Source organism: Rhinolophus sinicus, chromosome 12 (genome assembly GCF_057876585.1).
Source record: "Rhinolophus sinicus isolate RSI-liver-muscle chromosome 12, RSI-T2T, whole genome shotgun sequence".
NCBI lineage: Eukaryota > Metazoa > Chordata > Mammalia > Chiroptera > Rhinolophidae > Rhinolophus > Rhinolophus sinicus.
The window spans coordinates 43824544-43849567 of record NC_142512.1 but is presented as its reverse complement, the minus strand read 5'-3'; the positions used below and the strand labels follow the sequence as shown (position 1 = coordinate 43849567).

At 44.2% G+C, this 25024-nt stretch overlaps 1 protein-coding gene across 1 annotated transcript in view; it reads right to left on the bottom strand.

The window, feature by feature from the left end:
* Window positions 1-9788: 9788 nt before the first annotated feature.
* The window catches only part of ITGB3 (integrin subunit beta 3), a 47795-nt gene continuing 32559 nt past the window's right edge, over window positions 9789-25024 (bottom strand). The window contains exons 11-15 of the mRNA XM_019733055.3: window positions 22504-22726; window positions 21435-21535; window positions 19078-19197; window positions 14458-14624; window positions 9789-12913 (exon numbers count right to left, since the gene is read on the bottom strand). Coding sequence (XP_019588614.1) covers window positions 12848-12913; window positions 14458-14624; window positions 19078-19197; window positions 21435-21535; window positions 22504-22726 — 677 coding nt within the window. The 3' untranslated portion in view covers window positions 9789-12847. The remainder of the gene's footprint in view (window positions 12914-14457; window positions 14625-19077; window positions 19198-21434; window positions 21536-22503; window positions 22727-25024) is intronic.

Below are 25024 nucleotides of genomic sequence, written 5' to 3'. Positions count from 1 at the left end.
CTACCAGGCTCTGGGGATAGAGCAGTGAATAACAACAACAAAAATCCTGCCCTCGTGGAGCTCATATTCTAGTTGGAGAAAGAGACAATAGAGAAATAAATAAAATACTTGCAGTATGTTATCTGTGATAAGTATTAAGGGTAAAAAAATAAAGCAGGGAGGGGAGATGAAGTATGGTGTTGGGGAGAGATGCCGGAAACAGGGTGGCCAGGAAGACCTTACTGAGAGGGAGACTTGTGAGTACAGACTTCAAGGAATTAAAGTAGGGAGCCAATGAATATTTTAGGGAACAGCATTTCATCCAGAGAGAAAAGCAAAAACAAAGGCTCTGAAGCAAGAAGCTTGAATGTTCAAGAAACGGTGGGACAGCCCATGAGGCTGAAATAGACAAAGCAAAGAGGAAAGGAGAGGAGATCAGAGAGATCAAGGAGGGCGGCAGATCATGTATGGCCCCTAGATCATAGTAATAACTTTGACATATATGCTGAGGAAATGGGAAGCCAGAGAGATGACATCATCTAAAGTCCTTTCTGAAAGGATCACTCTGGTTACTATGAGGAGGAAAATCAGGTGGCTCTGGGTTCCTGAAAGCCAAGTGAAAAAAAGTACTTCAGAAGAATGAGTGATTAGCTGTGACAAGTGCTACTGTTAGATCAAGTAAGATGAGTACTAAATTACTTATTAGATTTTGCAACATGGAGGACTCTAAGAGGAACCATTTGGGTGGAATGGTAAGGAAATAATGTCCTTGGAGTGAGTTCAAGAGAGAATGAGAGAAATCAGAGAGAGCCAGATGAGATGACTCTTTCAAGGAGTTATGCTATAAAAGAGAAATAAAATAGAAGCTGACAGGTAAATGTGGTTATGAGGGTTTTAGATGGGGAAAAATAAAGGTATGTTCATATGCTGATAGGAATAATCTAGTCAGAGCAAAAACTAATCATAAAGAAATGGAGAATTGCTGAAACAATATTCTCAAGTAGGAGAAAGGAGATTGGATTTAGGGCACAAGGGGAGGGTTTGGCCTTAGCTAAGAACAATACTCATAAAAATAGGAGATATGGTAGAATAATTGGGCATAATTATGCTCAGAGTAGGTAAATAGACGTGGTGTGAGAACTTGCAGAAATCACTAATTGCTTTAGTTTTCTTAGTGAAACAGGAAGCAAGGCAATTAATTGAGAATGTGGATGTGAGAGGAGGTCTCTGGGTTTGAGGACAGAGGTCTTGTTATAAAAGTCATGTAGGACAGTGGAAGAATTAATAGCCCAGGGGAATCTGGTAAGGTTGCCAGGCAGCTTCAAGGGCCCCTAGAGTTTAGTGATCATGAATTTAGAGTGAAACCAGTAAGCATGGTTGTGTTTTTCTCCAGCCATGTTCAATGCAGAAATTCTGGCTCTCAGAAAGCAGAGATCTAGATTTACTCTAGGGTTACGATTTAGACAAGAAAGTAAAGTGAACTGAAAAGGAGATAATGGAACTGGAGGGAAATACAAAGGAGTGGTTTTAATGATTGTAAAACAAACTGAGTAGGTGGGTGAAAAGTAGGGACAAGAGAGAGTGACGTTAAAAAAAAAAAAGCATATTGAAGATCTTGGTGGGGTCCAAGGATTGCTGGAGTCAGAGAGAGTCTGCAAGACAGGAATATGGTGAGTGGAGAGTGGAACATTTGAGATAATGGCGTTGAAGTCATTGGTTATACCGTGTTTCCCTGAAAATAAGACCCAGCCAGACAATCAGCTCTAATGTGTCTTTTGGAGTAAAAATTAATATAAGACTCGGTATTATATTATATTATATTATATTATATTATATTATATTATATTATATTATATTATATTACATTATATTATACCCGGTCTTACATTATAGTAAAATAAGACCAAGTCTTATATTAATTTTTTGCTCCAAAAGATGCATTAGAGCTGATTGTATGGCTAGGTCTTATTTTTGGCGAAACACGGTACAAGATTGAAGCTATGAGAAAGGAGGAAGTGACTGAGGAAAAATGCAATTATTGTAGGAGACAGCGTATTTTAAAGATCATCTACATAAATACTAAAATCACAAGAATTGTGACAGGAATACCGTTGGAGTAACAGAAAGGCAGGAGCTGAAATTTGACAGCAACAAGGAGTGGGGGTGGGTAGTATAATCTGATGATGTGAGGTGCAAAATTGAGTGTTTTAAGAAAGGGAGAAGAAAGGTTTGGAAGCAGCTATGAGAATCAAGAAGGACATCTATTACCACTCTGATCCCAATGGTATTAGGAGAGTAAGAGAGAAAATACCACCACTAGCCATACCCTGAATTCTGCCACCACACTCTCAAACACACACTTCCTTTCTCATTTTCCGTTACATCTTGGTTGTTACCATCTGATGCACCAAAACTACCAAAAAGAAGTGAGGAAATTAAAAACCCTCTGATACATCAAAAACCTCTGATATATCATGATTGATTCATTCCCTACATAGATCAAGCTACTGTATTATTATGTTACTAAAGGGCTTTCCCATCCTTAACAGAGTATAGAATTTTCAGTTTTGTAATTTAATAGATATATGTTAAAGTGGGGGTGGGGGAGGTTCCTTGCTTATTGTTATAAACTCACAGATCTCATAACAGAGCTAGAATGATCTTAGAAATCTTTCTAGTCTAATCCTTAATTATATATGAGGAAATTGATGCAGAGATTGTGATTGGCCCACACAACAACACAACAAAACAGTAGCCAAATTCAGGTCTCTGACAGCCAAACCCAGGAATAGTTCCACTAAATTCCACTGCTTTTTCGTAAACCAAGAGGCAGAGAGAATCTGATTCCAGCAGTCCCATCATAATACTTGACTTTGTTTAGTGCTTTAACGTTTACACTGTGCTTTCACCATTGTCCTTTCTCACTTGGTGAACCTACCACCACCTCCACAGAATAATTCGCAGCATCTACTAACTACTGAAGGGTGACATCCCTTCACAAAGTACTTCCTACTCTTTCCTTTCCTACCACTTCCCTCACAAGCCGCCCCAGTCACTCACACACTTCCCTTGCTAGGTTGACTGCAAACGTCCATCAACAGCAATTGCATACACACTGTTGCACACACAGTAGATGCAGCCATTAAAGTGCGAACACTAAGTTTATCACTCCCGGTTATCGTCTCCATTTAAGGAACATTGCATGAACCTGTGCTGTGGAGGATTCCCATAGGCCCTGCCCTTACGAAGCTTATGACTCCTTTGGGAAGAAAGTAAGTAGCCGTGTAAACAAGGAAACTAGCCTCCAGATGAAGACAAGTGCCAATCAGAGGTCTAAGTGTGTGCCCAGGGCGCAGGGACGCTTCCCAAGCATGGTGACCTCCAGCGCTCTAGAACCACCACCACTGCTGAGGGACCGCCGGCTTCAGCTCCGTCATCCCTCATTCCGCCCCGTGACAGTCCGCCTCGGTCTCTGGCTGTCACCTCGAGGCCCTTTCTAGAACCTTCGCCCATCTCCGTAACTGTTCTACTTCGCCCCTCGCGTCAAGGTGCACTCTCCTCCCTCAGCCTCGGGGACTCTTCCTTCCCATCGCCTCCCCACCTTTGTCCCTCGAGGGTCCCACCGTCGGCCGCTTGGGGCGCCCCGAACTGTCCCTCCCTCCCTCACCGCCCGAAACCCCGCTCCGCCGCGCTCTGTAAGTCCCTGTCGCCCACCCCTCAGCGAGTGGAGCTGCACAACCCCTCCGTCCGCGGCCTTCCCGCTTTTAATCGCAGCGAGGCCCCGCCCCCAGGTCACCTGACCGAGCCCGACGCCCCGCCCATTGAGCAGCGTGCGCAAGGCGAATGCCGGGTCCAGGCTGCAGCTGCTGCTCCAGCCCGAACCGCGGCTGCCGCAGGTGCCACGGCACAGGGGCTCCGGGCCATCGGCAGCCGCTGAGCTCGCCGCGGCCTCCGCACCGGCTAGACCGCGTTGCGGCCACCGGTCTACCCCACCTCATAAAGGCCTGTGACCTCACCTCAACGGGCACGAGTGGCTGGGCTCCTCCGCGCCCTTTCCTCCCAGCGCCCCCGGGCCTCGACTTCGCCCTCTATCCTACACGCTTCCTGTTTGTCCTGCAGCTCTGTTCATTCTCTGGTGCGCTGTCCGCCCTAGTCTGACCCCATTTCAATATTACCTTCTATCCATCTTTGAAATGTCTCCCGCCCTCCCTTTCCTCTTGGTTTCTTGTGCTCAATAACGGACAGTAGCTCGAAGCCATTTGTCCCACAGCTTTGCTGAAATTTGTTCCAGGATGCCCTTCAGAGGACTAACGCTTACTTTTGGAAAAGATACTTTGAGATTTTTTTTTAAATCAACTTCTTTTTTCATGCATCCTGCAGATTAATAATACTAGTAAAAGAAAAGACAAAGCGATTTTTCCTGGCTTTCCCCAGTTATTATGTCGCTAAAAGGTTGTTTAAATCCAATTCGGTGAAATTAATCATTTGTCAGGTTTGCTAAACTAAAGTTGTAGATACTGTCAAGCAAAGACCATTTTGAAAATATTTCCCCTGAAAGCCCACGATTTAAAGTATGATTTCTTTGCAAACATATAGGTAAATTTGTTTACATTGATTGATCAAATCTGAGCTCTCCTTTAGTTATAATGTGGTGAACAGCATGGGCTTTAGAGACAGATCTGCCCAAATCATAACTTTATTTACAGTATACAGTGGGGGCAAATTAGTTATGTTCTCTAAGCCTCAATTTTCTAATTCTTACAGGATTGTGATAATTAAAAATTGTCTATGTAGTGCTCAATAATGTTAAAATTAATTCCTTAAGTGATATTACTTTGTATCTTAAACCTTGCTATGTAGGCATTCCTTAGTACTTTAAGAAATGCATGTGAGTATCTCCCTAAATAGTCTATAAGTAATCTGAGAACTGAGACCATTTCTTTTCTTCTTGTAAACATCCTGCCCTCCATCCCCTGCTTCCCTACCCACACCCTGTTTACAGTCACCTCTGTTAATGGACTCAACTCAGGTATTCATAAAGCATCAATTTATAATGTGTAATGGGTTAAATGCAGATGGTGGATGATTAACAACTCTTGAACACTAGTATCTTTTTTTAATACTGAATCTACTGAGTTAGTTTTACAGACTCCCAGTAGCACCAAGAGTATATTATTATAATAGTTAGGATTAGATTCTTCCACCAGTAACAGAAAATCCCTAAATAATAGTAACCTAAGCAAGGTAGAATTTTATTTCTCACATTCAAGAGATTCAGAGATATACTCTAGGGCTGATACTATGTACCATAGTTGCAGGGACACAGGCTTCTATTTTATTGCTCCACTGGCTTTCATTTCAACAGTGGTTTAAGGGATGTACCTCAGAGTACCTTTCGGTCAGACGAAAGACTAAAGTTTTTAAGGTTATGCTTCTTGGATCCTCTCATTCAAACAATTCTTAAAAACTTAAGGCGTTCTCCTTTAGCAGGAGCCTAAGGTAGAGAAAGATGTATCTCAAAGATATTTATGGCTACGGCTTTTATCTCACGCAGTGAAACCCAATAGGATTCACAGGAGAGTCACAATATTTTAAAGAGCATTATATTGTCCGAAGCACTGCCAGCTTGGACTGAAAGAGACAGAGTACAAAAAGGAAAGAGGCCTTTGGACCCTCAAGTTCTATAAGCAGGAAGCAGGCTGAGGAAACTATTTAAGCACAAACATATGCTACCTTTCATAAACAAACAAACAAAAAGAATGAAACCAAGAGCCTAAAGGGTAGAACCAAAAGCCACGGAGAATGATAACTAGGCCTTGAATGTGAAATTGCAAACTTGTACCCAAGTAAATTTAAGAATTGCTGTGGTCCAGGGACTTCTGTGTACGTCCTGTTCTGCCTGTTGGAACAAAAATGTCTGTAGCAGTTCTCTTGCCCGTCCCACCACCATTTTACACTGATTGTTGTAGGAAGGGCGCATATGGCTTTTTTCTTTAGTTCACAGGACTTCAGATTGAGAGGTACCATATCCGAGTAGCTGTATATAATAAGGAGCTATATCCAAGAAGCCTCTTCTGCCCCTGGACCTATTTAGAGGTTAAGACTCCAAACTTTGAGCTGATGCTATAATGGAATAAGACTTTGGGGCCTTGGGAGGGGTGAGTGTATTTTGCATGTGGAAGGACTGTAAACAATATGTGGCCAGAGGATGGACTGCGGTGGTTTTTAAATATGCCCACAAATACTTTGATGCTTGTATCAGTTTCCTATTGCTAGCGTAACAAACTACCACAAACTTAGTGGCTTAAACAACAATTTATTATCTTACACTTCTGGAGGTCAGTAGTCCAAAATGGGTTTTACAGGGCTAAAATCAAAGGCTGCGTTCTTTCTGGAGGCACTAGGGGAAAATCCATTCCTTACTTTTTCCAGCTTCCAGAGGCTGTATGCATTCCTTGACTCATGGCCACATGACTCTGACCTGCTTCCGTCAGTACATTTACTACTCTCAGTCTGACCCTCTTGCCTTCCTCTTATAAGGATCCTTATGCTTACATTAAGCCTACCCAGCTAATCCATGATAATCTCACTATCTCAAGATCCTAATTACATCAGCACAGTCCTTTATTCCATGTAAGGCCACACATTCACTGGTACTGGGGACATGGATATCTTTTTTTTGTGGGGGGTAGTGGAGGTGCTGGCAATGATTCCGTCTACCACAATGCTCTACCCTTCAAGAAGTGGCATCTAGTCCCCTCCCCTTGAATATGGGTTGGATTTAGTGAGATACTTATAATGAAGAGAGTATGGCAGAAGTGATGATGTGACACAAAACTAAGTCATAAAAGACATTGCCCGCTTCTTCCTTGCCCTCTCTTGGGCTACTTGCTTGGGAAGAAGTCAGCTGACATGCCATGTGGACACTCAAGCAGTGCTATGGTAATGTCCAAGTGATAAGGGACTGAGCCTATTGCCTGCCAGTAGCTAGAATGGGGCTGATGCCTCCTGCCAATGGCCACATAAGTCAACTGTGTTGGAAGAGGATCCTACAGCCCCTCTGAGTGTTCAGTTGACTGTAGCCCTAACCAACAGCTTGACTATAACCTCATAGAGACTCTGAGCCAGAACCACCCAGCTGAGCCATTCCTAAATTCCTAACCACAGAAACTGAAAGATAATGTTTGTTGTTTTAAGCTGCTAAATTGTGGGTTAATTTGTTATGCAGCAATAAATAGCTAATACAGCTCCCTAGGTCACATCTTGATCCATGATACCTGCTTAAATTCTAGCTATGATCTCTACATTCCAGCCTGCAGGAAGAAGGAAGAGGGAAACAGGCACGCTCTCTCCCTAAAGTGGCACTTACTGGAAGTTGTATGCACCTTTCATTTATAGCTCACTGTCTATGAGATGGCCATGGCACACATAGCTGCAAGAGAGGCTAGGAAACATTGTATTTATTCTGGGCAGGCATGTGCCCAACTAAAAGTTAGGAGTTCTAGGGGTGAACAGGTAGCTCAGGTTGGTTCGAGTGTAGTGCTAATAACACCAAGGTTGCTTGCTTGATCCCCACATGGGCCACTGTGAGCTGTGCATTCCTTACAAAAAAAAAATAAAAAAAAAATTAGGAGTTCTAAAACTATATGAAAAGGGGAAAACAGATATGGGGGCACAATTAGTAATCTCTATCACAATCGGTGATTATAAGGGTCAGGAAAAGCAAAGTCCAGCATACATCTGTCAACATTTTTCCTTTCTTAAAGTATTTCCATTGACCACCAAATGATATTTACACATAGATCCCTCTGACCTCTCCAAAGAATCATGCCAATTGTGGATGAGTCATAGGAAAACCCAATTAATATATTAGGTAAAACACAATGAATTGTGAAACTTTTTCCTTACAAAATTCTTTTCAGGGACACTAATCAAGAATTATTTACAATGGAGATTTTGCTTAAAGCTTCTTATATATCCTAAATGTTGCTTTTGAGATACTTACATTCTATGTGCATTCTTTCGTGTATTGTCAGAAAACACACAGCTGATGAACACGTTTCCTCGATGCAAGAGGTTGAAGAGACATCACTATAACAGCAGCTGCAAGAAACCCTACTGTATTCCTGATCTTTCATTTCCCTTTCACATAGAAACCACTCTTCGGTAGCCTAAATGGACTTTTAAATTTTTATTTAACAATATGGTTAACCTTGATCACAAGCATTTAAAACTGCCTTTTTGTGAGCTTTAGTCAAACTTAAACAAATTAGGAATATGTATTTCTAGAAATATATTACAAAACCAAGTAGAAACCATTTTTCGAAACATATCAAATGGCTTACTTGCAAAGTATATGTATTATTTCCTTACATCAGTATGAAAAATGAGTGCACTGCAGTTCCAAGACAATCTGCTTGTAATTGGTCCCAGTGGCTATTAGATGGCTGTTACTCTGGAGTTCAGACTACAGAGCCCAAAAGTTAAAGGATTATAAATATAATTTGACATATAGCTTTTCATTTCATTTTTCACATAAGGTTCTCCATTTTCATCCAGACATTTAGTCATCAGTTACTATGATGTAAATAAAACAGTGGATCTTACAAAGTTTTACCATAAAAGGACTCAGTCTATGTTCACATAATCTTTTTATGATGTCATACACTGTATGGTGTTCAAAAAATCTATATTAGTAAAGAATGTAAGACTCAAAGGCAACGATTATGTTATGAGCGTTCTGTAAAGTACTTCAACCCCACACTGTTGGCGCTCAATAAATTTTAAATCACAAAAAGTGAAGTTACAAATTCTAAAGTCTTATTCTGGCGTGCTATAGGATATAGCACGTGCTATAGGATATAACATTAATCATGTTAATGATTAAGATTTCAATCTCATCTCCCGTGAATAAATGCTGCAAGAGTATTTTCTTGCTTCAGCTTGGTACACATAAAAAGTTTTCTTAGATGCCTGCCAAGTATCCTGTTAGCTGGTTTTTCCCTATGATTCTGATCTATTACTTCGTTCGTTTTTCATGGGAATTTGTGGCTGTGAGTGAACCCAAGAGCCTGTGATCACTTAACTTGGAAAGTGCATCAAAAGTCGACTTTCATTTTGTGGGTAGATATTTGGTTTCTTAATCTATCAGCCAAAGTGTGTTCTTAACCTTTTAGTAACTGAGCTAACTCACTGTAAACATCTTTCTAGGCCAGGAGAGGTATGTGAATCCTTAAATCGGTGATTCTCAAACTTGAGCAGTCAACAGAATCATCAGGAGGGCTTATTAAAACACAGAATGCTGGGCCCACTCCCAGATTTTCTGAAGCACTAATTCTGGGGTGAGGCCTATGAATTTTCATTCCTAAAAAGTTCCCAAGTGATACGTATGCTGCTAGTCTTGGGACCACAATTTGAGATCCGCTGCTTTAAATAAAAGATGGGTATTTAAATACTCTGCCATTGAGCCTTTATTTTACCAATGTATTCTTCCTATAAACAAAAGCTACAATAAATTGGCAGTCTGTTCTGTAGAGGCTACACAAGTCCTAAAAATCACCAATTAAAACAAAACAAAACAAAACTCTAACTCTTAGTACAGTAATAATGTACTCATTTTGAAAAGGTTACTAAAGTCTAAAGAAAAGCTCTAGGTTCTGAGGCTAACTTTAGTTCCCATAGTTGTCATCATTCTGTTAGATTTGGAAACACACTTATTCTAAAATAATCATTTGTGAAGCAATAACACTTATTCTTTTCACCCAAAGGAGACAGAAAACACAACACAGGAAGCACTGGGCAGCCTTAGGTCAATTCTTTTTGGAAAACACATTTAATTTATTGTTGCACAACTCATACATAGGAGGTGGTTAGAAAGTCAGAAAGGCACTTGAGTCATTTCAACCAGGAATACTTAACAAAAAGAAGTACCTTGAAATCTTGGATGGTCTAGGACTATCTGAAAGGTAAAGAACAACTCTTTCTGTGTCACAACTTGTCAGGAATGTTCAAAGTTTCTCATTACTGTTCACAAACCCTGAGATTGAACATAAAACATCTCCCAAAGAGCTGGGTACAAATAACCTCTTTGGGCCATGTTTTCTTTTCTTTTTTTTTTTTTTTTTTGGGGGGGGGGGCCATGTTTTCTGATGCCAAAATACTATTTATTTATTTTTAAATTCTTATTGGGGAATATTGGGGAAGAGGACCCATCGGCTCCAAGTCAAGTTGTTGTTTTCAATCTAGTTATGGAGGGTGCAGCTCACTGGCCCATGTGGGAATCGAACCAGCAATCTGGGTGTTATGAGCACTGCACTCTAACCAACTGAGCCAACCGGCTGCCCTGCCAAAATACTACTTAGATGTTCACCCTACCTGATGCCAAAATTGACTGCTATGTGCTCTGTCCTGAGCACAGGTGCAGGTTCTCCCCACAGACAGACAAGCAGTACTGGGCTTAATGGCCCACGAACCTCATTTCAGAAGCTCAGACAAGATTCCTACTGATGTTTTCATCCTTTGGATACATGTTCTTCTTCCTTTGATAAGAGTCTCTTCACATAAGCCATCTTATCTGAAGTCCAGCTACTACTCTAATGGACTCTTGTCTCAGTAGCCAAAGGTTATAGTTAGGTTCTAAACTTCTTGGATTCCTTATCAGCCCTCCCCCTGCCCCATTTATCCCGCCATGACGTTACCATCCTCTATAATAAAGGGTAATCCATGGAGAGACAGGGCTCGGTCATTTACCTCATTCCTAATCCTCAAGGTCAATACCTGGATACAGAATACATATTTCAGCTACTTCTTTTGGATTCCTCTTCCCTAATATGTGGGTGCAAATGTGTGCAAAGTGAACTAAGAAATAAGAACGAAGTGGAGCGTAAGTGCTACATCAGGAGCTGTCACTGCTAACGAAAGTTGGAGAAGGGACTCTAAGAGAGGATAGAATGAGGCTTTTTCACTGAGAAAAGTGCTATGGAATGACATCTGCTCTTGCCGAAGCCAGGTCTCTCCAATCTCCCAACGAAAAGGCAAACAGTATCGACCTCCTACAGAATCTTCACCACGTGTTTGATGTCACAGTAAGTCCCAGCATCTTAGAATGGTGACACTGAAAGAGACCTTCTAGACTGGCTGGTCCAAACCTATCATTTTCCAAACTAGAAAACTGAGCCTCAGGGAGAAGAAAGTGACTTGCCTCAATTAAGCTTAAAGATTCGTTAGCTGTGACACTGAGGCCAGGACCTAGTTTATAGATTTCCTGATCATCAGACCACTGTTTATAAGCCCTTCCCTTTTTCTTGGGGGGTGAGAGTGGTTGTTAAATGTTGAACAAATGTAAACACCAGTGGAGCATCTGCTATTGCTAGAAAAAACGAAGAGCCAGTTTCCCTCCTCCTCAGGAAAAGTCCAGCGCGTCGATGCGTCCATCCCCACAGGCTTGCAGGATGAGGGAGCCCTTACAGATCCAGCAACTGGGCAGTGACTTGTTACGACTGATGCCAAGAGGCGCTGTCTGTATCCAGCCCAAGTCTGTGTGGCTTTTTCTACTCTCCTTCCTTGTCATCAAATAAAATTACAAATATAATACAAGTATTTTTATATACATGTTTCTTTAGTTTAAGCAAGCCTCATCATGGTTTCAGGTGCCCCAGTGAGAAAAATAAAATAAGATTGCACTTGTGGCCTCTCAGAGTAACGACTGAGTGAAAATGAGGTTGCCCAGCCCACAGAATAGGCCACACATGCTGATGCAACTGGCCCATCATTCCACCCTGGTACTTATTCCCAGCAGACTCGGAGACCCGTGGGAATGACTCCATCACAAGACACCCCAGAGGTAGATTAATGCAATCAGCCCCGTGGATAGATATAGCACATAGAAGCACAGGGTAGGGGGTGTGGAGGTGTCTTGGACAAGGGGCAGGAGGCCTGAGGGTGGGCCAGACCTCAGGCTCTAACCATAGCACCCTCCTGGGGAGGAAAATCTTTTGGTCATGAGAGAAAGCCCCAGGACGTAGGAAACATCTACAGCAGTGAGAGTGTGGAAGTAGGAGGTAAGAGGTGGTGCTGGCCTAAGGGTAAAACACACCTCAATGAACCTCTAGCGTGGAGCTGCCAATGGGGCAAATCTGAAGGGTTATGATTATTAACTGGGGGACCCTGGCACATTCCCCCAGGTCATGCGTGACCCCTGAGTGGCCCTGCCATCCTCTCCTCCAACAGATCAAAGAATTAAGCAGTAAGGACTCCCTTTATGAGAGAACCATGCTGGATTGAGGTGATGGCAAAAGGGACAGGCTCTGGTGGTTCAGCTCTCCCCTTCAGCTTGAGGGAAGGGAAAGGACATAGATGTACAGGTAACACGACACTGTCAGATAGTACAGGTGACACAACAAGGCTGCAGAGCTGAGCAGTTCCTACTAGAGCGGCAGAGAGTCGGGCCCAACCACCGTAAACTCAGAGTCGAGTCATGGTCCCTTTCTCTGGAATGACAGGCCTCAGCCCTGCCCTTCTCTTCAGGGAGAATGGTCCGAGAAGGAAAGCTGGCTTCTCACTGAGGTAATAAAGAACACCCGCTCAGCTACGTAGGTCACTCACATGAAGCAGGAAGAATCTGAGGCATTCTGAGAACAAAAGCCGAGGAGCTCTGCTTATCTGGGACACGCGGCGAGTTTTAAATTACACATTCCCCCCCAGGCAGCACACTCACACGCACACACGTCCACACACTGACAGTCTCCCACCCCACCCCATTCCAAGCCCCAAATCCCACCCCACAGATATTGTCCCCTGTAAACACGACTGCAGAGATGCCCACAATCCTGGGACAGTCTGAGAGTGATCTGAGGATGACTGCTTGTCATTAAGTGCCCCGGTAGGTGATGTTGGTGAAAGTGGATGTGGCCTCTTTATACAGTGGATTGTTGGCCTGCGGAGAGAACAGAAAAGTGTCAGACAGTGAATCCTCAATTCTTCCCTACCCTCACGGCTTACGTTTCATCTGAGAAGTCTGTCCAAGACACCCTTCTCTGGGATATACCATTGACACACAGCTTAATGCTCACTGCACTCACACATTCACTCTTAAGATGGGAATGGATAGGAAAGAAGAGGACAGAGAAGGTGGAATGCCATCCTGCCACTATTTCTAAGGGGTTAAATTCAGCCCATCACTTTTTGGTGATCCCAAAACATTTCAGGATAGCTTTTAGCCCTCATCTTCTATTTCCTCCCTCTCTCTCACACTCTCTTTTTTCCCCTTCTCCCCTTTTCCCTTTATTGTGACCATGCTGGGGGATGTGGGCAGGGAAGAGAAATGTACGAAGCAATGGTGGGAACATATAAGACAGCTGTTGCTCAAAGAATTCTGAATAAGTTCTCATCTCATCCCTTCAAGCACTACCCACAAACCGTCATGTTATGAGAAAAAAATAAGACCCTCATTAGGTTTCCCAACTTATTTTCTAATAAAAAGTGACAAATCCATAAGGTCTGGTAGTGGTAGCTTCAAGAAACACCATGTATTCTCATGCACCTCTGAGGTTCAAGATTTCTATGTTATCTGAACAGGAACATCTGTTTCTTGGGACCGTTGGGTACAAAGGCTTGAGGTCACCGTCAAATGGGAACAAACTTACAGCCTAAACTTGGGCAGTCAGGGAGTCAAATGGCTATTTGGAAGGCCCAGAAAAAAGTCTAAATGTAGAAGATGAGCCAAGGGAGACTAGAGTAAAATTAAGTGCATAGAAGGTTCTCAAAAAATGCTTGTCTGGATAAACTGCAGGGAGCCCAAACATGGTGTTTGATTTAAAAGCTATCATCATCATTTGAGGCAAAAGAAGAGAATGAGATGGAATGACATTCCTGCCACTATTTCTAAGAGGCTGACCCAAAAAGGAATGCCCTCCCACTTCCCTGTGCTCAGTTTCTTTATCTCTAAAATGGATATAATAATGCTGCCTACCACATAGGGTTGTTATGGAGATGAAATAATTTAATTCATAAAAAGCACGTAGAATAGTTTGTGGTACATGGTGAATCCTCAGTAGATACTAGCTATTATCCCATTTTTTCTGTTTGTGTTTAATGCTTTAAACTTTATTAGAATATAATGTATTATATGTTCTCAATGTAGGATTCTCAAGCGTGTTCTGTCTCCCTCAATGGAAGAATGTTTCCTTTTCATCTCTTCAGTGTTCAGAGCAGAGTTGGACCCTATTGCTCAGTCAGTGTGGCCCGTGGTCACTGGATGGTAGAGAGAGAATCATGTGATTTCCAGGAAGCGTGAGGACAGTGGGAAGGTTGGACCCTCTCCCCATTTCCAGAACAGAGGCTAACTGGAAAACTAGAGTGAACCTAAAACTGATTGAACCTGTTCACCATAACCAGCTGCTGTGTCCACTTCAGGCTCCTGAACCAATGGCTTAAGAAAATGCCCAGCCCAACCCAGCCCAACCCAGCCCAGTCTCTTACTGTGTCCCATTTTGCTCTGGCTCGCTCTTCCTCAAATTTCGCAAACTCCTTCCTGTCATGGATGGTGATGAGGAGCTTCCAGATGAGCAGAGTAGCAAGTCCGATCAGCAGAATCGCCCCCATCACTGAAAGCAGGACCACCAGGATGTCGGGGCCCTTGGGACATTCTGTCAGGAGAGAGCACAGAGCAGGGTGACTGTGAATGGAGCAAGAATCACTTGAACTGGCTACAAATAAGATCATCTTGACAAAGTATCAGGTTGGTACAAAAGTAATTGAAATTTAAAAGGTTAAAAATTGCGAAAACTGCCATTACTTTTGCACCAACCTAATAATAAAGTACTAGAGAATTCTCTGAAGGATACAGGTCTTACAAAATAAATCAACTAATTTCTAAAAGAGGGGAGCAATCTCTAGGATAGCAATAATCTGTCCTGAGTAGTTTAAATCAGAGGTTGTGAGCTGGTCACCCACAGGCAGAATCTAGCCTTCTCAGTGTGGGTTCGCATGGGTGTTTATTAAAAATTTCATTTTATTGGCAAGACTGAATAATCAAGAGATTCTCCCCCCTCAAATTTCAGGTTCTTCTTCTTAAAAAGAAAATCAAAAGATCTAGGAACACTGACTCTATTATGTATGTATTCTTCCAGGTCAGCAACTGGCTAGAGCTGAGGAATAGCTGCCCCTTTTAGACGGGATACATTGTCTAGTTGGCCAGAGTCCTGGCCACTTTCTTTTCTCCACTGAATGGAGGCAAAGTGTGACTTGTCACTGAGTCTGTGCTACTAGATAGATTCTGTGCTCTAGAGCCAAACTGCCTGGGGCTGAATCCTGGCTTCCCACTGACTTTGCTATGTGACTTTCGATAAATTATTTAACCTTTCTCCGTGTCTGTTTCCTGTTTCTCCATCTTTAAAATGGAGAAAGTAAGAGCACTGAAGCACTGACTTTGGAAACTTATTATGAGGAATAATAAAGGAATCTAAAGAACTCAAGAACTGTGCCTGGCATAGAGTCAATGCTCAAAAAATATCAGCTACCATTATTACTGGCGCTTTTGTTATACCTGTTTTCACTAATTTATTTACCTAGTTCCTAGTAGGTATTTGAGCTTGCTACCCTGGTTCAGATATTTACATTCCTGAGAGCTGGGAACCTAATGACCTTCTTAGTATACTTAGAGACCAGGCAGCCTGCCAACCAAGACAATGTTTTGGGTTCCTTCCCAAAATATTTAGTCATCTAAAATCCTAACCCAATTGAGAGCCAACTTCCTGTTCAACTCCAGTCAACAACCAACACAGACAGAGGTGCGTCACCCCTCTGAGGGCCAACATAAGTATGCTCAGCAGACCTCTGTTCCCCATAAACCACAAGTGTCTGATGGGTGAGCTCACTCCGGTAACTTCTCAGGTATTATGTAATTAGGTGTTTGTATATATATGAGTATTAACGGTCCAGAGAGGAGGTCACACCCACTTCTACACTGTCTCCCACCTTCTTGTCTAAACATACATCCTACCCTCACTATGCACTACCAAAAACAACCACCACCACAAACCCAAGCTGGCATTTCCCCAAGCCACCAAATTACAACCTGTCTATAATTAAAAGAGCGTCTGGAGAGAGGCTATGAGGTTCCAGTGTCTGAGTTCCCAGGAGTGAAGGGCCCCAGTTCTTCTGGGAAAAGCAACCATGAATTCTCTGAAAGACTGAGACAGGGCTGACCCTCAAATCTCAAAGCCAAATCTCTTCAGTTCTGCATGTCAGCATGGGCAGGACAGTAGAATGCCAGGAGGTCTTGGGGAGCTGGGCTGGGGGAATCTGTTAACCATCTGTCCTGAACGGGGTAGACAGCAGGCTTCCTGGAGACAAGATCACGTGGTCTCCGGGGAGCCATCACAGCCATAGTGATGAGGACCCATGGCAGGGTCAGGAAAGACTGGGGAGGGTTAGCAGACTTGACAAACAAAAGCATGGGAAATCCAGTTAAATATAATTTCAGATAAACAATGACTAACTTTTCAGCATAAGTATGCACCAAATATTGCATGGGACATACTGTATTTTATCAGGCAACCCTATCTGGGAGTGATGAGGGCCCAGTGCAGAGCAAACACCACTCAGCCAATGCCAACCCCTTTGGCAGTGCCCTCTTTGCTGCCCTGTAGTGGCTTAGCCCTCCAAAGAGAGCCTATGCAAGGGCATGAGTTAGGGAAGAGAATGAAAATAATCTCCACCTATATCCCAGCACCTCAGATGTTACATTCTACTCAAAGCCAGAGCCCCTGAAAATTATTGGGGGCTGGAGAGTGAGAAGAGAGGCAGATCTTGGAATTCCAGGGCAACAATACAGGAAATATGGGTTTGGGGTCTCATCTCCTAATGTGGAGGAAAAGGCCTACTGTCAGAGAGCCAGAAGTTTCCCCACCCCTGGGCGTTATTTGTACCATCCCAGGTTATCATCATCTTCATTCCCCATGACTCCAGGGAGTAGATTCCAGTCTCAGGATACCCAGCCAAAAGATTTTGATACAGCAGGAGCACCAGCAAGCATTATTGTAGCACCGGGATAAAGTAATGTTAAGGCCAAAAGCAAGAACATACTGCTCTTCCAAAATGAGAAGGGAAAAGGGACAGAGAGGATGGGTGTGAAAAACCTGTGAAATGTGTTAGCACAGGTCGATGGGAAAGTGTGAGGAAGGCATGGCCCGATAATCCACATCTGTTCACAGATACATACCCAGACTCTTCCCTCTGCACTTCCCCGTGTCAGCTTTCCCTGGAGTCACTAGCTAAAACTAAGGTGATGCCCTTTCTTTTCCTTCCTTTTCCCTTTTGAAGGTTGAGAGTTTTGGGAAAGGCTGATGAACAATATATCAGATGGGGGCACATTGCTCTCCCTGACACCCTGGGTGACGCAGATGTAACAGCCCTTTTCCCACCTTCATTCCCTTCCTTCTCCAAGCAGCCAAAACTCTCCCAACAGATACCAGATATATATAAACCTGCCTGTCTCCTAGGAATAGTCAGTCCTGTTAATTCGTTCCAGTGCCATTTATGAAGTATCTTCCTGCAGATGACTGAGCCAAGGATGGGGATATAACAATTGATAAGACAGACAGTTCATGTGTTCATGGACCTTATAATCTACTGAGGGAGACAGGTGATCAAAGGAATTTAAAGGTGTGATCGAGGCCCTTGTAAGGGAAGCACAGAATCAAACAGGAGCGCCCAACGAGTCAGTAGAATGGCGGCTGGAAGAGGTCTGAGAAGATTCACGGGGGAAGCGATGTGTCTAAAGCAAAGGGAGGCACTCAAATATTGGGGTACATCACAATTACCAAGAGCACTCATAAAGAACACAGAGGCAAAGTTTTGTGGGTATAGGACAGGGCTCAGGACTCTGGATTTTTTTAAAAAAAGGAAACATACTAAAGTTTAAGAACCACTGCCCTGAAGCTTGCCACTGGTTTTTGCAAATAGAGCCAGACCCCTTCTTTGATTAGGTTGGTGCAAAAGTAATAACGGTTTAAAAGGCTAAAAATAATTGCAAAAACCGCAATTACTTTGCATCAACCTAATACATATGGTCTACGGCTGCTTTCCTGCTATCATGGCAGATTTGAGAAGTCAGTCACAGCAGAGACCATAGGGCCCAGAAAACTAAAAATATTTAACATCTGGCCCTTTGCAGAAAGTTTGCTGGCCCCTGGTCTAAAGAATGATTTGAAGAAATCCCTATAGCTGTAAAGAATGTCAAGTGACTGACTGATTTAGCCTCTGCCTTCGGAGATGGTTCCTTCCCTCCCATAAGATCTGGTCCACCTCGCACGGCCTTTACCCCTGCAGTGTCCTGATGGATACACGCGCCTGTCTCCTCCGTGGTCTGCGAGTGCCACGTCAGCCTGATGTACTGTTATATTCCTTGCCCAGTGCCTAATATATAATAACTATTCAAAAATAATTTCTAATGACTCATAGCTTGACCTGTTGTTTAAGGGAAAGGAAAGAGATGAAGGTGGCAAGGAAAAGCAAGCAGATGTACTGTGGCTGGTCTGCGTGTGATGGCACGAGCTCCTCCTGCATCCAGGGGGCTGGGAGAGCGAGCACTGTATTTTCAGTGTTCAAGGCAGCCTGGGGTGGGTGCCTCACACCCTCCGCCACATCTCGTGGTGAACCTGCTAAGGTAAGCCTCTCCAACCATCAGGCCTTCCTCTGAAGCAGCAAGCTGGTTGCTCTTGGCAACCATGTGACTTTTAGTAGAGCAGAATGCCTTGTGCTAAAAAGTCCTAGAATTTAAATTCCTTACTTCTTAATATTATCACCTCACAAAATGCCATGATATACATTTTGTTCCCTCATGGGATTCACATCAACCTTCTTCCTCTCCTTACCCACCATCTTGTTTTTCTATCTCCTCAATTAGCAAATCGCTTTCTTGCTAATATTTGTATTTGTAGAACCCCCACCCCCAGATGACAGGACCTACCTTATCACTTGTAAAGTCAGGCTTAACCTGGCTGTTCTGTTTAAGAGACATGATGGGTGGAAATTACTGCCTAAGATGGTTCTCCCTCTCCCTGGGGGCAGGGCCAGGGGCCCTTGGGGTTCACTGACCTGGCTCTTCTACCACATACAGGATGGATTTTCCGCTGGAGTCTTCATAGTACTGGAATCTGATGACACAGTCATCTTCATTCTTGTATGTACAATTCACTGCATCCTTGCCAGTGTCCTCTGGGAGAGGGAGAAAGATGGGAGAATGAAGAATGGGTCAATTCCTGGAAGATCGGGCCACCCTCAAACCCCAGTCACGAGATTACTGGGAAACTCTGCAACAGGAAACCGTATGTTTGACATTAGGCAAGATGCCTGAATATGAGATGGCTGTTGTGTCTGGCAGTTGCCTCCAAATGACCCTGACGGATATATTTTGTCCCTCACAGGCCCTTTTTGATTCTTATTCCTTCCTCTGGAAGAGACATGACATAACAGTATTAATCTGATTCAAAGCCTGGCTCTACCACCTACCAGCTGCGTGGTCTCTGGTAAGTTACTTGACCTCATCAAGTCCCTCTTTCTTCATCTATAAAAGGAAAATAATGCCCTCATCTCACAGGGTTGGTTGAGAATTAGATGGCATAAACAGTGGGTGTTCCCTTCCCTCTCTTTCCTTTCTCTGCTTGCTCAATGACTCGCAATAGTTTGTTTCCTCAGCCCTATAGTGCCTCCATTTCTGCTTCTGATCCAGTGGTCCTTTCCAGGGCCATCCTCTCTTCTCTGACTCCCATCATGTTTTATAGGCTTCATCCCTTCTCTTTCAGAACCTTCTGACAGCGAAACTATCGGTTACCCTTCACTAGCTGCACTATGCCCTACACTGATGGAATTGATAGGTAAAACTGTCACACGTTGAGATTAAGCCAACGTGCCAGGGTCGTACAGCAAATCATGATGGAGCAGGACTAGCTCATGAGTCTCGAAGCACAGCCTACAGACTTCAATTCAATAAGCCTTCAGTAAACCAGTATTCCACTGTGTTTCCCAGAAAATAAGACCTTGCCGGACAATCAGCTCTAATGCGTCTTTTGGAACAAAAATTAATATAAGACCCGGTTTTCTGTTATATTATATAAGACCGGGTCTTATATTAATTTTTACTCCAAAAGACGCATTAGGGCTGATTGTCCGACTAGGTCTTATTTTCAGAAAAACAAGGTAGTACCATGGAAAGAGAAAGAATTTCAGAATTTGGTTTTAATCCTAACTCACCACTAATTTGCTTGGACAAGTTTCTTAACTTTCCTGAGATTCAATTTCTTCATACTCAAAATGAAGATAACAATAGTACTATAGTTCTACTTTATTAGATTATTGGGAAAACAATAAGATAATGTGCATGAAAAGACACTTTTATAACTTTTATAAGTTATAAAATTCCATATAAATAAGCATTTATTTGTATGATTATGGTGGGAGTGGGGGATTGTTGTAGGAATACTTATCAACTAACTTATAATACCCATCTGGTCTAGATAATAAAAATTTCACATCTCATCAGCCTTTTCTCCATGAACTAATCATAGAAAGCACCGTTTCCTCCAGAGGAAAATTTGTCTCTTCAAACTCAGTCCCCAAACTGCTATCCTCACCCCAGTCCCACTTCTGATATTTCCAAAGGGTCCAGAGATCTGACTCTCTTCCATAACACCCCGACCCAGAAGCTGACTGACTGGCTGTGTCTTACTGTAATTCTCACTGAAAATGTTTCCTGCCTTCGTGGGAGGTTAATATCTCCTGAGAGAATGCCATGTCCCAGGCACCACTCAATGCCTACCTAGCCCAGATAACCACATCAGATGTGCTGACAGCAGCAAAGATCATCTCCTTTGAAGTCCAGATGAAGTACAAACCAGAATTGTAGGCGGTTTGCTCCCCACTGTATTTCTGTCTTCCTCCACAAGGGGCTCCAGAGAGCCCAAAAGGCTTCGGGATAATGATACTGGCTACAATGCCATAAGGATGAAGGTTTCCCTGGGCATTCTTAGTGAAGTAAACTTAGTAAATGCTTACTAGCTTACTAAGCCAAGACTGTCATGAGCAAATACTTTCCCACTCTGCACCTCAGTTTCTTCATCTGTAAAACGGGGTACATTCTCTTCCTTTCCTTGAGGAGGTCAAGTTAGGGTTGCCTGGTTTATAGATACTTTCAAAGTTATTTGCAGGATCTTGCTGAGTCTGTGGGCTCTGGGAAACAGAAGGAGGAGGGTCTGTTGAACAGATTAGAGGTGCAGGGGGACTCTCGGGGAACCCAGCGTCTTCTACTAAGTGCTTACTGTACATCGGGCCTGTACAACATTCCTCTGAGGTCAGAATAACTTCCATTTTACAGATGAGACGTGGACAGTTTCTGAGATTAAATTGGAAAAACTCAGAATCTGGGTGTGTGCAACTCTATGGCACGCTGAACTTACTAAGTTCCTTTACAGGCTCAATCTCATCACGACAGTAACGGTTGCAGGTGTTTTCCTTGACTAGGGTTCCGCGCTCAAACTTCTTACATTCTACACACTCCCTAAGGAAAGAGAACACAGGGATTAAGGCGAGGGAAGAGCAACCCTGGGAGTGTTTCAGTCTGGCTCTGACCTCCATACACCCAGAGAGCTACTCCACCTCAGAAAACAAACGCAACCAGAAACATCACTGAGACAATCCTGGGGGCCCAGAGAGTCAAGTCTGGAGTTCAGGGGTGGGAGTGCTCTCCTCACCCGTAGGCAGGGCCTGGCAGGCAGAGGCCTCCAGGTAACGTCATTCAATTTCTTCATGTCCCATCTGAGACTGTGACAGGAAGGTGAAGCCTATACCACTTCTGGAAGCCTTAAATCAGAACAGCTCACATAGTTTGGGGGCCCAGTGCAAAATGAAAATGCCAGCTCCCTTGTTCAAAAATTACTAAGAATTCCAAGACAGGGACAGCAGAGCATTAAACCAAGTGTGGGGCTCTTCTAAGCATGGGGTCCTGTACAGACGCACGAGTCTCACGTCTGTGAATCCAGCGCTGCTTAACGTGGACAGAGTAATGGCAGTGCCACAGACTTGGGCTGACAGGGGCTTCCTCGGCCCCCCAAATGAGTCACGTTTGTACCGGTGAATATCTCTCTTTCACAACTCCAGCCATTCATAACTCCAGCCCCACAACTCCCACAGAATTAGATCAGCACTGGGATATTCCCCAGAAGTTACCTGGTGTATGTAGCCTTCCTCCTAACTCCCCTAGGATCCTAACCCTAGGGGCGGGGTTTCTCCAGCTGGAGTCCAGCTGATACAACTCTGGCCCCTTCGCAGCTGGCTCTGCTTCCATCTTTCCCCAGAGTTTTCAGTGAAAGAGGAAAGCCAGCCACGTGGCTGGAGCAGGCTCCTCTCCCTAAAGCTTTGGTGAGTAAGAGACTGAACCTGAAAAGTTGGGGGTTCTAGTCTGGGGGACCCTCTCCATCCCCCACCCAGACACCCAACTCTCTCCAACTCACTTCTCTGCCTACTCACTTCTTAAAGGTGCAGGCATCAGGGCAGGTGGGACACTTCTCACAGGTGTTCCCATAGGAGCCCGGCTGGATGCAAACACAGCTGCCGCATTCACACTTGCCCCGGCCGCTGCACAGCAGCCCGTTACTGGACAAGCAGGTGTCGGTGCGAGTGGTACAGTTGCAGTAGTAGCCTGTCCAGTCGGAGTCACACAGGCAGTCCCCACAGCTGCACTGGCCATGGCCTGAAAATACAGCCCGTGGGGGCAGACGAGCTGGTGAGGGCCCCATCCCATGACAGCAGCTCAAACTGCTTTCCAGTTTCACATCTCATCACCCTCCTCACATTGCCACACATCAGCCACCACAATGAACGGTTCGCCATCTTCTATCCTTCTATCTTCATGCTTCTATCACGCTGTTCCCTCTGCCTGGATGCCTTGTCCTCCTCTGACCACTAGCAACCAAACTCCCCACTCACCCTTTAAGGCTCAGCTCAGATGTTCCTTCCTCTCTGTGACTTTTTCTGACCTCCCCAGGCCAAATCAACTGTGCTCATGTGCTCTCCCAGCACATACATGCATATGTACCTCTACGTATTTCAGCCTTTATGTTCAACCCATTTGCTTGCCTGTTTCTCTTTCTAGATTGTGACCTCCTTGATGGGAGAGCACATATTGTATTCCATTTTGCATCAATAATGTTAGCACATCATCTGACACAGAAAAGGCATGCAATTAATGTTTGTTTATCCATTCACTCAACAAATTTTTATCGAGCTCATACCACACTCCGGGCACTGGAGATTCAGCAGTGAACAAGACAGGCATGGAGGTTACATCCTAGTTAAGTTCCTGGAAAACACACACATTCACCAATGTGTGCCCTGTGTTGTATTAACTATTACTGCAAAGAGCCATTGGCCCGACTAGAAAAGAACTATTCACTTTACTACATCAGTGTAGGAATGGGAGGGAGAGACTGAGGTTGGGGGTTACATTGCTTAAATGCAGGCATTAACTCCCAATGCTATATTCCCCTAATATTCACTTAATGAGGCTTTTAATCTTGGCTCCTTGTGGGGACAGAGCGAGGAGTGCAGTTTCCAGGCTCTCGGCCTCACGTGGAAAGGTGCTCACTCAGGTACTAAATGGCCATCAACTGTGATTGGATGGCCATCAGCTGTAACCAGTGAGCCATTGGCCACTAATATAACTGCTGTGGCTACGCTAGCAGAAAAAATGGGGGCCTAGCAAGAAGATGGTGGCTGAACCTGCAAGCGGCGCAGTGAGGGTTGGGAATTGTGTGGCTCCTGCTTCCTGTGTCTCCAACCCAGCTGCCAGAGAGAATATAGTAGTATGGCTCCCCTACCTATGGCTTCGTGGGTGTTCCTTTTTGGCCTCACCATGTCCTGCGTTCTTATGTGGGGAGCGGGACCAGAGACTCTGCATGACACCCTGCACAACAGAAGCCAAGGAAGTCTGGCTGTGACCAGAAGTACTGGTGGTGCCCTGAGAAACCCTGGCTGTGTCCGGGGAGACTGGTGGTACCCTAAGAAGCCCAGGAAGTCTGGCCGTGCCCAGAAGCACTGGTGGTGCCCTGAGAAACCCTGGCTGTGTCCAGAGAGCCTAGCTGTGCCCAGGATATTGCATTCACCTTGAGGCTCCTTGCACAGGGACCCTCGCGGAAGACGCTTGTCGTGTAGTTTGTGAGGCGAGACCCTGTATGGGTGGAGTGTGGGGACAGAGCCCCTGAGAGCAGTTTCCAGGCTCTCAGCCTCATGTGGAGCGGTGCTGGCTCGGGTAGTGGATGGCCGTCAGCTGTAGCCATTGGCCACTAATATAACTGCTGCGGCTACGTTGGGGAGTCGAGGAGAGTCGGTCGGTTGGCAGAAAAGCAGACAGCAGGTCGCATGTTGTGTGAATCTAGCCTCCAGTGACACTATAGTGGTATCACTCCCCTACCTATGGCTCCGTGGGTGTTCCTTTTTGGCCTCACCACATCCTGCGTTCTTGTGTGGGGAGCGGGAGCTGAGACCCCATAGGCTGCCCTGCATGACACTGGTAGAAGGGTGGAGAAAGAAAAAAGACTGCATTTTGAGGTTGGGTTCCCTAGAAGTACAGCTTGTGGTGAGGATGCTTGTTTAAGTGACTTACTGGGCAAGGAGAAGAGAGGTAGGGAAGTAGGGCAGGGCAGGAGTCAAAAGCTGGTAGGCATGCGGTTTCAGCTGGAGACTCCCTTCAGCCTGATCCCACAGTGGGCTCTGAAGCATGCGTGGCACCACAGAGCTAGTCCCACCTCTGAGGCAAAAGGACTGGCCTTGTGTAACCCCTTATCCATCATTAATTTTTTTCTTCCTCTTTCTTTATTGTTAGACAATGTATAAATACATGTATAAATACATAAAAAAGACAATGTATAAATACATAAAAGAGCAAACAGCAGGAATCCTTTTGGCCTTAAAAAATAGCAAAGGCCAAGGTCTGAGGGCTCCTGTCAGCTGAAGATAATTATCTACAAAAGGGGCAGCTGTGAGCTATTAT